Genomic DNA, 14,836 nt, shown 5'->3' on the forward strand with positions numbered 1-14,836 from the left:
GGAGGTGTGTCCAGGCATGCAGTTGAATGTGCTAAATGTTCAACAGGTCATTCTAATGTCTGTAGAGTATGTGATCCCCACCTTAGTCACCATGATAAACCACCTGTGAAAATGTCTTTTCAACTATCAATACAGGAATCTAAACCAAGATTGGTGTGGTTCCATAGAGGAATCAATCTATCTTAAGTTTGACTTCACATTTGAGTCAGTGAAAGTTTTTTGTTTTTTGTTTTTAAATATTAGTCTTTGCTTTGTTCCAGATCTAGCTCTTAAATCAGACTTTGCAGGATGGTCCTAGATTTTGTGTTTTAAAGAACTCTAATAAGAAGCCAGAACTGAGAACCATTCATCATTTGAACTTCATGTTTGTAGAACAGTCTGGGGATTAGCTAGGGAACTAACCTGAGCAGATTTTTCAGGTGGATCACCTGAAATGTAGGAAGATGTTAAAGTCAGTATGAATATTTTCATGAAGAAATGACCAAGAAATCAGGACTTCACTGGTGATCCAGTCGTTAAGAAAACATGCTTCAAGTGCATGGGGCACAGGTTCAATCCCTAGTCAGGGAACTAAAAGCCCGTATATCACATGGTGTGGCCAAAAAATGAAAAAATGACCAACAAATGCACCTATGGAAAATGGTGTTGGATAACTGGATGGATGGATGGTTGGATGGATGGATAGAATTTCAACAAGTAGAGGTCAAGATAAAGGGCATTCAAATTGGAGGTCATGGAAAATCCTTGTGGAAAGTAAGAAGTCAGAGTCTTGCATGTAGTAAAATTATAGGTAAATTGTAAGGTATTGCTATTCACAGTACTGTCCTTACCTCTGCAGCATCAGTTTCTTGTTGTTAGAAATGTGGAGTTACAGATCCCACTGAATAATTCTGCATGCTAACCCATTACAATTTAGGTTTTCCTACTTTATCAGCAAGATTGCCATTTAAATTTGGTGCTCAAATAGGAATTAATTTAAATTCAATAAGACATTTATTACATAGTGTGCTAGCCAAATGCCATCCAGTTATTTAAAACATCTTTAATGAAATTTGTCATCCAAGTAATTATTACTCTATATTGCTTAAACTAGAAAATATGTACATGCAAATCATCTTTTAACATGGAATTATGGCAATTAGATGCATCTCCTTAGATTTACTTTAAAATAATCTCATCAATCTAGACAACAATTAATCCAAACATACTTGTTTTAGACCATCAAAACTAATATTTATATAACTTTGTCATCAAAATCTCATACTACTAACACTTCCTCTAAGGAGAGGTAACATGATGTTGTAAAGACTCTGGTTTTCAAACCAGGTCAAAACAACAAGGATTCAAGTCCAGATCTGATGTTTACTAGTCAAATGAACTTAAACAAGAGTCTTAAATCTCCTCATGTCTATTTTCTCAGCCATAAAGTAAAGATTTTACCTCCTAACTGGTAGAATTGATAGCTGGGGATGAAATAAAACTCATATGAAGTACATAACATACACATCAGACAAAAAAATAATGGACTATTATTATTAGTATCATGATTATTATACCAAGTCTAAGCTAAACAGAAATGTTGTTAAACCCAAATAAATTAACTGATTCATGATGTTTAAAATACATTCTTGGGGTGTGTGTATGTGTATGTATATGCATCATTTAATTTGCTATTTAATAATTGCTTATAGTAAAAACTCAGACAATATTTGTTGATTTATTTATTCAATCTGACTTCTAATAAGTCCTTGGGCTCATGACCCCGTCATGATATCTATAAAGTGATATTTCACAATGCTAATAAAGATCTCTACTTTTGTCTGTTTTGCAATTTGACTTTTCATGTAATAGTTTTTTACAACATGAATCAAAACTGAATGCTTAATATTCCTTTTGTTTTTCCCCTTTAACTTACCTGTAAACTATTTTTACTTCTAATTATAATTTCAATTTCTAATCCATACCCACTGAAAATACCTCAGTGCAACTCACTTGTCCCTAAGCACTTTTCCTGAATTACTTCCTCCCTCGTGGTTCATGAATAAGAAGCAGAATCATTTTTTTTTTTTACCAAGTTGCCCCCTTTTTTCTGCTCTCCCTGACCCCACCAATATAACACAGTGTGGAGGAGACAAGTAGGAAAGAAGACCATTTGACTTTCAGAATTCAGTAACAAAAAAAAATAAGCAGGTTAAACTGGTTGATAAAGAAAACATTTAGTCAATCACCTGCTCTATGGGAAATAGGATGTTAAATACTCTGTTCTGACCCATTCTGTTCCAGAGAGAAACCAAAAATTGTTTATAGGTTTTACTAATTTCAGATATAATGAACTATAATCTACTCACCCTATTTGTTTTTTCACATATCACAAATGAACAGAGCTCTACTTAACTGTTGGACTCTTACTGTGACTTAAAATAACTAGTCCAAGCTGGAGGGACTTTAGGTTTTAGAAGGAAGGAGCTTCAATTTATAAGATTGAATCTTTGCCCTTCTGGAGTGTTGTGGTAGAGAAAGATCTATAACTTGAGAAAGACATACAGAAGGAGATGATACACATCTCAAACAAACAGTCCAGTTGACTGTTTGATAGCAGAGGAAGGGCTGTAGTTTGGGCTAACTGGAGCTTAGTGTAGATAAGTAGAATGGAAGAAGATAGGCAAGTGAGGAAATGTGAAACCAGGCTGTGTAAACCTTTAAGTAACATAATTTAAAGGCACAGTTTTCACAAATATGTTTTCACAATTAGTCATGTGAAGAAGTTACCATCGTCACCATTAAGCCTGTGCGTGTGTGCTAAGTCACTTCAGTTGGATCCGACTCTGTGAGACCCCACGGACTCTAGCCTGCCAGGCTCCTCGGTCCATGGGATTCTCCAGGCAAGAATATTGGAGGGGGTTGCCCTGCCCTTCAGGGTCATTAAACACAGGAAGAACCATATCCTCTTCCCAGAGATAAGGCAACTCACTGACCCTCAAGATTCTGTGAAACTGACTATTTAAGTTACACATTAACTCATGCAAACTTTAAACCCTTGAACCTACAAGTAGCCTGAAAGAATCTTGAGCCTTTTATTGTTTAAATAGTCCAGTTCCATGTCTGCAATGCCTAGAATCTCATTTCTAAAATTTGATGTTTTTTAAATAGTTTTTCATATTATTTAATGTTTAGGCCATCAACTGGTATGCAGGAAGGACTGCATAACACACATATACAACACGAGTAGATAATCGCTAAAAATATGAAACTGTGTCTAAAATTCCTGTGAGTAAATAAATTTCTAGAAAAAAAATGCCTATAAAAGATGCCTTTCCAAGAAGTAAACATATCAGACTTAAAATACTATAATATCCACTAATTCTTAGGCATATGCAGGCATTTGACAATCTTCTGATTAAATCTTTCTTTTTCTCCCCTTTTGGTTGGATCTAAATCAAAATTATTGACAGAAACAATTTCAGAAGGGAAAATGGAAAAGTACATAGGATAGTTGGAGTTATGTGCATGTCTACGCATTCACATGATTTATATTGTTTGACTTCTGTAGTGTAAAATAAATAAAAATTCCAAATCCCTTTTTACTTTGAACTATACTTTTGGCAAAGGAGAGAAAAAAATATCTTATTATATAAAGTAATGATGTTTTATTTGGTGACTTTTTATTCTGTAACCATTCACCAAATAATTTCACTCACCCCTAGAGTAACATCTTAAGGACAAAAAGTAATTACTGAATCAGAGAGAGAGACCTGATACTTAAGCATCTGAATAAACACATAAACAACTTGTTATATATTTATTTTCATCCTTTTATTTGTTCTTTTATTCTTTCAGCAAACACATATCCAGGGTTTCTGGTGTGCTGAAACTGTTATGTAGACCAAGTCTATAATGAAAGGAGTGGAGTCATGAGGTCAAAAGGTGATGTGTTGAAAACATTAGAATCAAGAAAACCAAGGAATACAGTGGGATGAGGACAGGGTTGAGCTGTGTAAGTGGCTCACCGTCTCTACTCCCTCCCTCAATTTCCTCTTAACTGAGAGAACCATTCCAGTTCACAGCTGCAGGGGGCTAAGACAGGATAGGGAACATGAAAGCCACTTATAAGTGACCCCAGGCTTTACTCAAACATAGGTTGTCCTATCTGCTTCTCTTCTACTTTTAAAATTGGTATTCATGGATGACTAAACCCGACCAGGCCTAGGATATGTAGAAAGAGTCATCCTTTGTAGGACAAACTGAAGTTGAAAGTCATGATTTGGTGAGAGTAAAAGGGAGTGTGGCTTTATTGGGAAGGACGTAGAGATGACAATTCCTGTCACGGTGAAAAATAAGTGTTCCCAAAGCAATGCAGAAAGCTGAGAATCTGTTTATCAAGCTTGTTTTTTATCAATAGCCATTTCGGAGACCTATCAGTTTGTCAGTGCATTCATTTCACCCACTGCATAAAATTCACCCTTCAGACATAACAAAAGCATGAATAGAATCAGTATTCCGGCTGTATTAGTGGCATTCGGCTTGATAAGCTGTGTGGGAAGCTCCTTGTCAAGGCCCTGTGATAATGAAAATGGCTCTCTTCACATTACAAAGATACCACTTATCTCCCAGAGCTGGAAAGCTATAAAAATTCTTACACTTTTCATATTTACATTCTAGGCTTCCACATACCAGTTAAGTGCATGACATTTTGTTTCTGCTGTTCTTGCCAGAATATATTAAAGGATGAGTGGGTTTCTGTTATGTTTTGTTTTAGGACCATGTTTGCCTGTAACTTTAAAAGACTTTTAAGAACTTAAAACTTAGTTGTTACCGTTGTCCACTTTTTTCTTCTCAGTCCGGAGACAACGATGCTATGGTCCAGGAGCTTACAGTGGCACTGATAAGGAAGCTTCCAGATAATAGCATTCTGTGAAAGCAGTCTTGCCATGAATAGGGGTTAAAAGGGCATCTGCTGGTTCATTTGAAAGGAAGCAACCAAGAGAAACAAAGTGCCGTTAATGTTTTCTTTGAAGCAAGATCAAAGGAATGGACCCATAGAAGAGATTGTCTGCTAATTTTGCTCTTTTTAGGGGAGCTTTTTATTTCACATGGTTACCATTTCTTTATCAGTAGAGAAGTGCACTATCTGAAATCATATAATATAATATATAATATAATATAATATAATATATAATATCATAATATAACATACCATATATTATATTATAATATATCATATCATATCATATAATTTAATTCAATGCATCTGACGTTATGTCTGAACAAACTGCCAATGTCCCAAGCCATGAAAATCGTTGCCAGAAATAAATACATAAGCAAATGAGTAAAAACAACAAGGATCATTTTTAAAAGTCATATTTATTTGCTTATTTATATGAAAAGTGAATTAATGAATAACTTGTATATTAAATGTTCTTATACATAATACTATTTAAGTGATCTGTTTCACATTGGGTGAGTTATAGTAATTATTTTTTGAAGAGTTGGTGCATTTTGTCTAAGTTGTTGAGTTTATGTATATGGAATTGATCATTGTTGTTGTGTTGTTGTTTAGTCGCTAAATTATATCCAGCTGTTTGCAATCCCATGGATTGTAGCCCGCCAGGCTTCTGTCCATGGAATTTCCGAGGCAAGAATACTGGAGCCAGTTGCCACTTTCCTTCTCCAGGGCATCTTCCCAACCCAGGATGGAACCCTTGTCTTCTGTACTGCAGGCGGATTCTTTACCACCGCACCGCCAAGAAAGGCCTGAAGTTGTTCATGGCCTTCCTTTTATGTTCTTCCCGTGTTTGCAGAACCTGTGAGGATACCGCCTGCTTCATTCCTGAAATTGTTAACTTGTGTATTCTCTTTTCTTCTTTCTCAGTCTTGGTAGAAGTTTGCAAACTTACTGATGTTTTCAAAGAATCATTTATTTGTTTCAGTGATTTTCTGTAATATTTTTGTGCCATAAATTTTATTGATTTCTGTTCTTATATTTCCTTTATTTTCCTTGTTTTGGGTTATTTTGCACTTTTTCCCTAGGTTCTTGAAGTGGGAGGTTAGATTACAGGCTCTTCTTGTCTGATGTATGCATTTAGTGCTATAAATTTTCCTTTCAGCACTATTTTAGCTGTGTCCTGCCTACTGTGGTAAGTAGTATTTTCACTTTCATTCAGTTCAAACTATTTTATTTCCCTTGAGACTTCCTCTTTCACCCATGGATTACTTAGAGTGTGTTGTTTTACTTCCAAGTGTTTGTTTCCCGTTATCTTTATGTTATTGATTTCTAATTTGATTCTATGATAGTTGAACACACTCCTTTGAGATTTATTTTATGATCTAGCATATAATCTATCTTGGTATATGTTGTGTGGAACTTGAAAAGAATGTGTAATTTGCTGTTGTAGATATTACTTGATGGTGTTGTTGAATTACTTCATATTCTTGCTGATTGTCTGTTTTATCAATTCTTTTGTGAAGGGTATTGAAGTTTCTAACTATAATTATAAGCTTTTACATTTTCTCCTTCCAGTTATATCAGTATTTCATATATTTTGCAACTCTGTTTTTGGTGCATACAGATTTAAGACTGCTATGTATTTTCAGTGGATAATCACTTTTATTATGTCTAAAGTCTACTTTACTTGGCATTAACATAGCCATTCCTACTTTCCTTTGCATAATTCGCCAGCAAATTTGGAAAAGTCAGCAGTGGCCCCAGGACTGGAAAAGGTCAGTTTTCATTCCAGTCCCAAAGAAAGGCAATGCCAAAGAATGCTCAAACTACCACACAATTGCACTCATCTTACATGCTAGTAAAGTAATGCTCAATATTCTCCAAACTAGGCTTCAGCAATACATGAACTGTGAACTTCCAGATGTTCAAGCTGGATTTAGAAAAGGCAGAGGAACTGGAGATCAAATTGCCAACATCTGTTGGATCATCAAAAAAGCAAGAGATTTTCAGAAAAACTTCTATTTCTGCTTTATTGACTATGCCAAAGCCTTTGACTGTGTGGATCACAATAAACTGTGGACAATTCTGAAGGAGATGGGAATATCAGACCACCTGACCTGCCTCTTGAGAAACCTGTGTGCAGGTCAGGAAGCAACAGTTAGAACTGGACACGGAACAACAGACTCGTTCCAAATAGGAAAAGGAGTACATCAAGGCTGTATGTTGTCACCCTACTTACTTAACTTATATGCAGAGTACATCATGAGAAATGCTGGGCTGGAGGAAGCACAAGCTGGAATCAAGATTGCCAGGAGAAATATCAATAACCTCAGATACGTGGATGACACCACCCTTAGTGGCAGAAAGTGAAGAAGAACTAAAGAGCCTCTAGATGAAAGTGAAAGAGGAGAGTGAAAAAGTTGGCTTAAAGCTCAACATTTAGAAAACCAAGATCATGGCATCCAGTCCCATCACTTCATGGCAAATAGATGGGGAAACAATGGAAACAGTGGCTGACTTTATTTTTTTCAGCTCCAAAATCACTGCAGATGGTGATTTCAGCCATGAAATTAAAAGACGCTTACTCCTTGGGAGGAAAGTTATGACCAACCTAGACAGCATATTAAAAAGCAGAGACATTACTTTGTCAACAAAAGTCCGTCTAGTCAAGGCTATAGTTTTTCCAGTAGTCATGTATGGATATGAGAGTTGGACTATAAAGAAAGCTGAGTGCTGAAGAATTGATGCTTTTGAACTGTGGTGTTGGAGAAGACTCTTGAGATTCCCCTGGACTGCAAGGAGATCCAACCAGTCCATCCTAAAGGAGATCAATCCTGGATGTTCATTGGAAGGAATGATGTGGAAGCTGAAACTCCAATACTTTGGCCACCCGATGCGGAGAGCTGACTCATTTGAAAAGAACCTGATGCTGGGAAAGATTGAGGGCAGGAGGAGAAGGGGACAACAGAGGATAAGATGGTTGGATGGCATCATTGACTCAGTGGACATGGGTTTGGGTAGACTCCGGCAGTTGGTGATGGACAGGGAGGCCTGGTGTGTTGCAGTTCATGGGGTCGCAAAGAGTCAGACACGACTGAGTGACTGAACTGAACTGAACTTTCCTTTGATTAACGTTTGTGTGACATATTTTTTCATTCTTTACTTTTAAACTTACCTATACTGCTATATTGAAGTGAGTTTCTTAGAGACGACATATAGATGAGCCATGTCACTTTACTCTGTCAATCTCTTTTAACTGGTGTATTCAAATGATTTACATTGGTAATTATTGTTTTATTAGGGCTTGTGCCTGCTTCCCTGCCCTCCCCACCCCCTGCCTACTTTTTCATCACTGTTTTCTCTTTGCTGCCTTATTCTGGGTAATTTGAATATTTTTTACAACTATGTTTTCACTTATCTGTATCATCTTTGAGTGTATCTCTTCTTATAGCTTTTTCAGTGGGGGTGCTTTTGTGTTAATGTCAGATGGCAAGACTTTCCTGATAACTCAGTTGATAAAGAATCCACCTGTGATGCGGGAGACCTGGGTTCGATCCCTGGGTTTGGAATATCCCCTGGAGAAGGGAAAGGCTACCCACTGCAGTAGTTTGGCCTGGAGAATTGGCAAAGGCAAATAATTGGCAGGTGGCAAAGGAAATGTAGATTTCCTACTCAACCTTCATGTACACCTAACAAATCCTGAGGATGAGAGTTTTATGCATATTTGTGGTCTCCACTGACAGTCTGCTTCGGGCAGTCTCATTACCACTAAGCAATTGGGAAAGTCCTGACTGTTCAGTAGTCTTCTGGTGACTCCAACCCAGGGGGAGTGTGAGCATCAGGTTACTCTTGAGTGATAGTGGAATTCCAGTCTATCTACATGGTCCCACGAATGCTGGAGAAAAGGAATGTTACCTTGCTATCAGCTGAAAGGGATGAAAGCCCTGGCTTCCCACGTGGCCTTGTCTCATACTAACTTGGCAAGGTATTGGGTGTCCCATTACAGCCTCCATGAAAGCAGAAGTCTAAACTTCCCACCTGGCCTTTGCTGGTAATGGCGCAGGTAGGGACACAGCTGTCTCAGTGGTGTTTGCTTAAAGTAGAGTGGTTATTATTTTGAAGTTTTCTCTCTTGCTAGACTATCCATTTCCTGCCCTTTGGCTAGAGGGAACGGCTTCTCATGGAAGCTTTCAGTTTGTTGGTGCCTTTAGATATTTCCAGGCTGCTGGCTTCTAAGACTGGGATATATGAGTTGAAAAGAAATCTAAGGGAACTCCGTACCATATTGTTCCTCAGGTTCTGAGGTTGCCAGTCTGTCTGTCTTCTCTCCACCGTTTAGAGTCTCTTCAATTTCTTTAATAAATTATGTCTAGCATTTTTGGTTATACTATGCAGAAGGAAAAGGGAAATGTCCATCGATTCCATTTCCTAGAAGTAAAAGTTCCAAATTCTCATGTGCATATTTGCTATTTGTACATCTTCTGCCATGCCTCTCCAGTGCGCTTTATTGACAAAGTTTAGCATCATACCAACTGGTAAAGAAAAATACTTGAAAGAGTCCATTTCTATTTTCACATACCAGATAACCAAGAGTGAATTTGGAGCTGGGAGTACATAAATATATATGTATCAAGATTTTAATTCCTCTTTAGTTATATGCCATTTTTCTTCAAGATTTTTCTTAAAATTCTCAGTTATACTATTGACACATGATGAGGCAACTCAGTTTGAGCATACGTGTTTTGATTTATCTCAAAATAAACAATATATATTATCCTTTTACTCCAATCCTGTTATTTCTATTCATATATTCAGGGACTGCCTTTAGCAGGATCTGAAACTTCTTTTCTTATCTTCAATGTCCCAAATTTTGTTGTATTTTTTCTAGCATTATCTGCGATGAATTTTGAAACATTTTTTCAGTCTTTCAGTCCAAGTAAAAATTTTCTTTTTATATGTGCCATTCTCTTATGTATAGTCTACTGATGTCTTATTTTTATGACTATTTTCTCCACTGGATTTCACATTGATACTTTTAAAAATAAATTATTTTTGTTTATACACCTAATTTCATGTTCTTGGATATAATCACTAATTAGAGATTTAAAATACATATAGCTCTGTTCCATTGCTGTTCAGTTCTTCAAATTACTGCAATTTTTTTCAGCACTTGTCTTTATTCTATGCTCTATAATTTTTGTTTTAGATCTGAGTTTGAAAACATTTTTTCTCAACAGTGAAGTTTCTTTTAGAATAATTATGCATTGGTTTCAGTCTTGACCCACAGGATGTCATGCTCTGAATAAGCTCTTATGCTTCGTTTAGGTTGGAGCTCCAATTGCATGTGCAAAGCAGCAGTTTTTGAAACTTCTTTTCCTCACTGGAAAATCAATTTATTCAAATGTATATAGGAAACCCCAGCAATCATATATCTGAGCTTTCCTTTATAAAAAGAATAGAACAAGACTAATAGCATTTTTTTAACCTCTTTGCTTTTCTATTTTACCTCCAGTAGATTTTGAGGCACTTCATCCCAAGCATTAGTTATAAAGAAGAAAATCAGTAAACTACTGCATAAAGAGTTTTCAGTATCTTTGTACACACACACACACACTCTCTCTCTCTGTCACACACACACACACACACACACACACACACACACACACACACTTCCCAGGTGGCTCAGTGGTTAAGAACTGCCTGCAAAGCAAGAGGTGCAGGGGATGTGAGTTCAATCCCCAGGTTGGAAAGATCCCCTGGAGGAGGACGTAGCAAATCATGTACCTGCATGCATGCTCAGTCATTCAGTCGTGTCTGACTCTTTGCGATCCCATGGACTGAGGTCCGCCAGGTTCTTCTGTCCTTGGGATTTTCCAGGCAAGGATACTAGAGTGGGATGTCATTTCCTACTCCTATATATGTGTGTGTGTGTGTTTGTGTGTATGTACACATGCATATATAAATATACATGTTTAGTGTGTTGACATGACTGAAACATTCTGAAGTCCCTGGAATAAGCATCACATTGAAATATGTGTAGAGAATTGTTGTTAGGAAGTCATATCAAGATAGGCAATTTTTCAGGTGTGAAGTGTGCCATTTAAAATGAAATATTGGTAGAATAGATGTATCCAGATATTGAGTTTGCAAATGATATTAATGAAGTCTCACTTCTCAGGGTTATATATTAGAGAAAGATGAACATGCAAAAAAGATTTTTAGCTGCCAAAATCGTGTGACTCAAATATTTTGCAGAAGTTAAGCTTTCATCAAATCCAGTACATTGATATGTTTTCTCATTGCTGCTTTGTGTTGAACTTTATATAAATAACTCTGTGGTTTGTTTAGTTATAAAAACTGGTGACAGGTGAGTGCTGTTACATAGCCTTGCAACAAGGTGAGGAGACAGGGCCTCCTTTTGTCTGATAATGAGGAAAGTTCAATCTCAGTTTGAGGATTTTCACATAACGAAAAGTGATACATTTGCTTATTAAATATGAGATCTCTAACTAGTGGATTAGGTTCAGCTGGTAAATTTTTTTTAAAAAAACTCAGGATTTAGATTTCAGCTCTCTAATTTTTGAGTTCAAGTGATCCTGTCTTGCTGGGACCAGTGTAACAGCCTTGACTATTCTCCATCCTATGCTGTGACTCCTCCATTGGTTGCATCAGCCCCCTTCAAAAAATCACTATAATGAATTTAGTGTATATTATTAAAATTTTATGAATTTGTTGATAATTTTACTATAAATATATGGACACACACATACAATGTACAATTGACCCTGGAACAATGCATGGGGTAAGAGTGCTGATTACTGCACAGTTCAAAGTGCACATATAACTTTTGACTGCCCCCAAACTTAACTATAAATAACCTACTATTGACTGGAAACCATAATGTTAACATAAGCAGTCTATTAACATATATATTGTATGTGTTTATATATTAACACACATATATATACATTTTATGTATCTTATATCCTGTGTTCTTAAAATAAGCTAGAGGAAAGAAAATCAAAAGGAAAACACATTTACAATACTGTCTTGTATTTGTTGATACCTTAAGTTTACATCATCTGTTTTCAAGATGAATTGTCTATCAATACTTGCATCAATATCATCTTATATGGTGTAAACATTGTAGATGCTATAAGTATTACAAACTCTAGAATCAAAAATGAAAAGATGTGTGAAAAAGAAATTCATATTTATTTACAGGTATAATGATTCATGCACTTATAATGAAGAAACAACAACATGACTGTTTTATGGAAGCCTAGCCTATATGTTAAAGAATGAATTGTTGTAAAATATTTATGGTATTCTAACAGTATTAGAAACATCATTGTAGTGGAAAAAACCCACTTACCTGTAATGATGGGCTGATATGTAGTCTCACCAGTTACAAGAGAGAGAGCTATACTGTATAGTAATGCAATTCTTTGAAAGTAAAGTTACAAAACTGTAAGAAAAATAACACACAATTAATTTATATTAAATATCACTCACCTTGTGCCTATGGAAGGAGAAGCTATCTACTTCAATGCAAATATTGCATACAGGGTTCTGAATGATAAATACTTAGGTGACAATGATGATAACACAAAAATATCTCATACTATTCTTGCCATACAGTTATCAGATTTTCACAAGATAACATACACATGCACAACATGATTTTATTAACTGTATGTCATGATACTTATTTATTATTCGTTAAGTGGAATTGGATCCTTCATCCTCACCATCCTCATTCTGAATATGCTGAGGAGGAGGAGGAAAAAGAGGGGTTGGTCTTGCTGCCTCAGGGGTGGCAGAGTGGAAGAGGTGGAGGAGATGGAAGGGGCTGCAGGAGAGGCTGGCACAATATGTGTAACTTTAGGGAAATATATCGTAATTTCTGTCTGACTTTTTGCTTTTTTGGTTCTCTCAAAATGTTTCAATATAATACCAATTCTCCTTCCATTATTTGCTTTAGTTTCAGTGCCAATATTATAGAAGGGTCCATGTCATTAAAAAGAGTCAAAAGCAGTCTTGAATAACTGGAACCTTCTGCCTGATTGTCTGATGTCAGTATGTTTCCTGGTATTTTTCTCTATGTCTTCTTCTCATCATTTGGCACTGGTTCAGAAGCCCTCATCTCCGTCAGGTCCTCTTCTATTAATTCCTCTGGTGTGATTTCTATTTGGGCTTGAATTTCTCCAAGATGCATATCTCAAAACCCTTTCACCACAGCACATATATATTTTTTTCCCCCAACATCCACAATCTCCTTCATGATTTCCTTGATTGGCTCTGCCATAAATCCTGTGAAGTCATGCACAACATCTGGACACAGTTTTCTTCAGCGAGAATTTATTGTTTCAGTCTTAATGGCTTTCACAGCTTTTTCTACAACAATGATGGCATCTTCAGTGGTGTAGTCCTTACACACATTCATATACTCTGTCAGTGTTTTCTTCCATAATGTTGACAGTCTTTCCCATAGAGTACCATGTGTAATGAACCTGAAATGTCCTTATGATCCCCTGATCTAGAGGCAAAATTAGAGATTGCTTTGGGGGCAAGTAGACCACTTTGATGACTTTATTGTTAATCTCATAGAATTCTCGATGGCCAAGGGTATTGTCTAATTAAAAAAAAAAAAAACTTCAAAAAGCAGTGCCTTCCTGCCAAGATGCTTCCTGATTTCAGGGACAAAACATCAGTGGAGCCATTCAAGAAAAAGCCTTTTTTTTTTTCTTGAATAAAAACTTTAAGAAAATGTTCTTATTACCCAAGCCTTCCTGTTACACAACCAATAGCCACAGCTGTTGTATAATTTTTTCCTTCAAGGCTTAGAGATTATAAGGGTGGTCTGGATCATAAACCAATCGTGTGTGCACCAGAGTCAAGCTAGCTTATCCCTTCCTGATGTAAACCATGATGCACGCTTCTCTTTGTTACTAACAAATGTCCTTGTGGCAATTTCTTTTTCCAGAATAGGGAATTTTCATCTGCATAAAAAAATCTGCTCACACAGATATCCTTTCTTCTTGATGATCTTTTATTTTTAATGGCATCTAAGAACTCCTCTGCTCTCTCTTGTCAACAGAAGCTGCTTCTCCTGTTATCTTGACTTTTTTATTTTTTTACTTTCACTGCAAAATAATTTATTAAAACACAGCTTCAGCCTCCTATATACAAGCACACATACTCCTGACTACCCTAACCGGGGGACCCATTTCTTCTCCCTTGCCTTGAGAACCTCTTCTATCAGATCTTTAAGATACTGGATCTCCTTGGCCAGGGAGTCTGCCTTCTCTTTCAGAACCTCATTCCTCTTTTCTAGATCTTTACATTCACCAGTGAGAGCCTCCTGTTCTTCCCTCTTCTTCTGGCGGTACCTAGAGGCTGCTGTCTTGTTCTGCTCCATTTTCTTCAGCTTCTTGTTTAGCTTTGATGGTATCTTAACATTTTTTAAGACAAACCTCTTCCTAAAATGATCAAACCACCCGTTTACTGGCATTGAATTCTCCAGCTTTATATCCTTCTCCTTCATTTTGCTGTTCATCATATAATAACTTCAATTTTTCTCAAATTATACTAGAGTCCATCAGTATATCTTTCTTATGTCCATAGGTATGTCAATCCTGTCTCCACATAAAAGTTGGACTTTCAGTACAAGAGCAAAATTTATTTCAAAATAATGGAGCTTTCACACCCACTGGAGTAGCTGTAGTGATAGCTTCATGCATATTCTTTTTTTTTCCCCAACAGTTCTCACGATAAATTTATCTTTATCTTGAAGTGATGTGCAAACACAGCTACAGACCTCTATCTATGGTACACATCAAGCAACTCAACTTTTTCTTGTAATGTCATGACTTTTCTCTGCTTCTTGGGAAC

At 36.5% G+C, this 14,836-nt stretch overlaps 1 protein-coding gene across 1 annotated transcript in view; it reads right to left on the reverse strand.

The window, feature by feature from the left end:
- Positions 1 to 14,489, reverse strand: part of BIVM (basic, immunoglobulin-like variable motif containing) — a 100,821-nt gene extending 86,332 nt beyond the window's left edge. The window contains 1 exon segment of the mRNA XM_070465909.1: positions 14,187 to 14,489. Within this exon segment, the coding sequence (XP_070322010.1) occupies positions 14,187 to 14,489 (303 nt within the window).
- Between the last annotated feature and the right edge of the window lie 347 nt (positions 14,490 to 14,836).

The sequence above is a fragment of the Odocoileus virginianus genome, chromosome 4, assembly GCF_023699985.2.
Source record: "Odocoileus virginianus isolate 20LAN1187 ecotype Illinois chromosome 4, Ovbor_1.2, whole genome shotgun sequence".
NCBI lineage: Eukaryota > Metazoa > Chordata > Mammalia > Artiodactyla > Cervidae > Odocoileus > Odocoileus virginianus.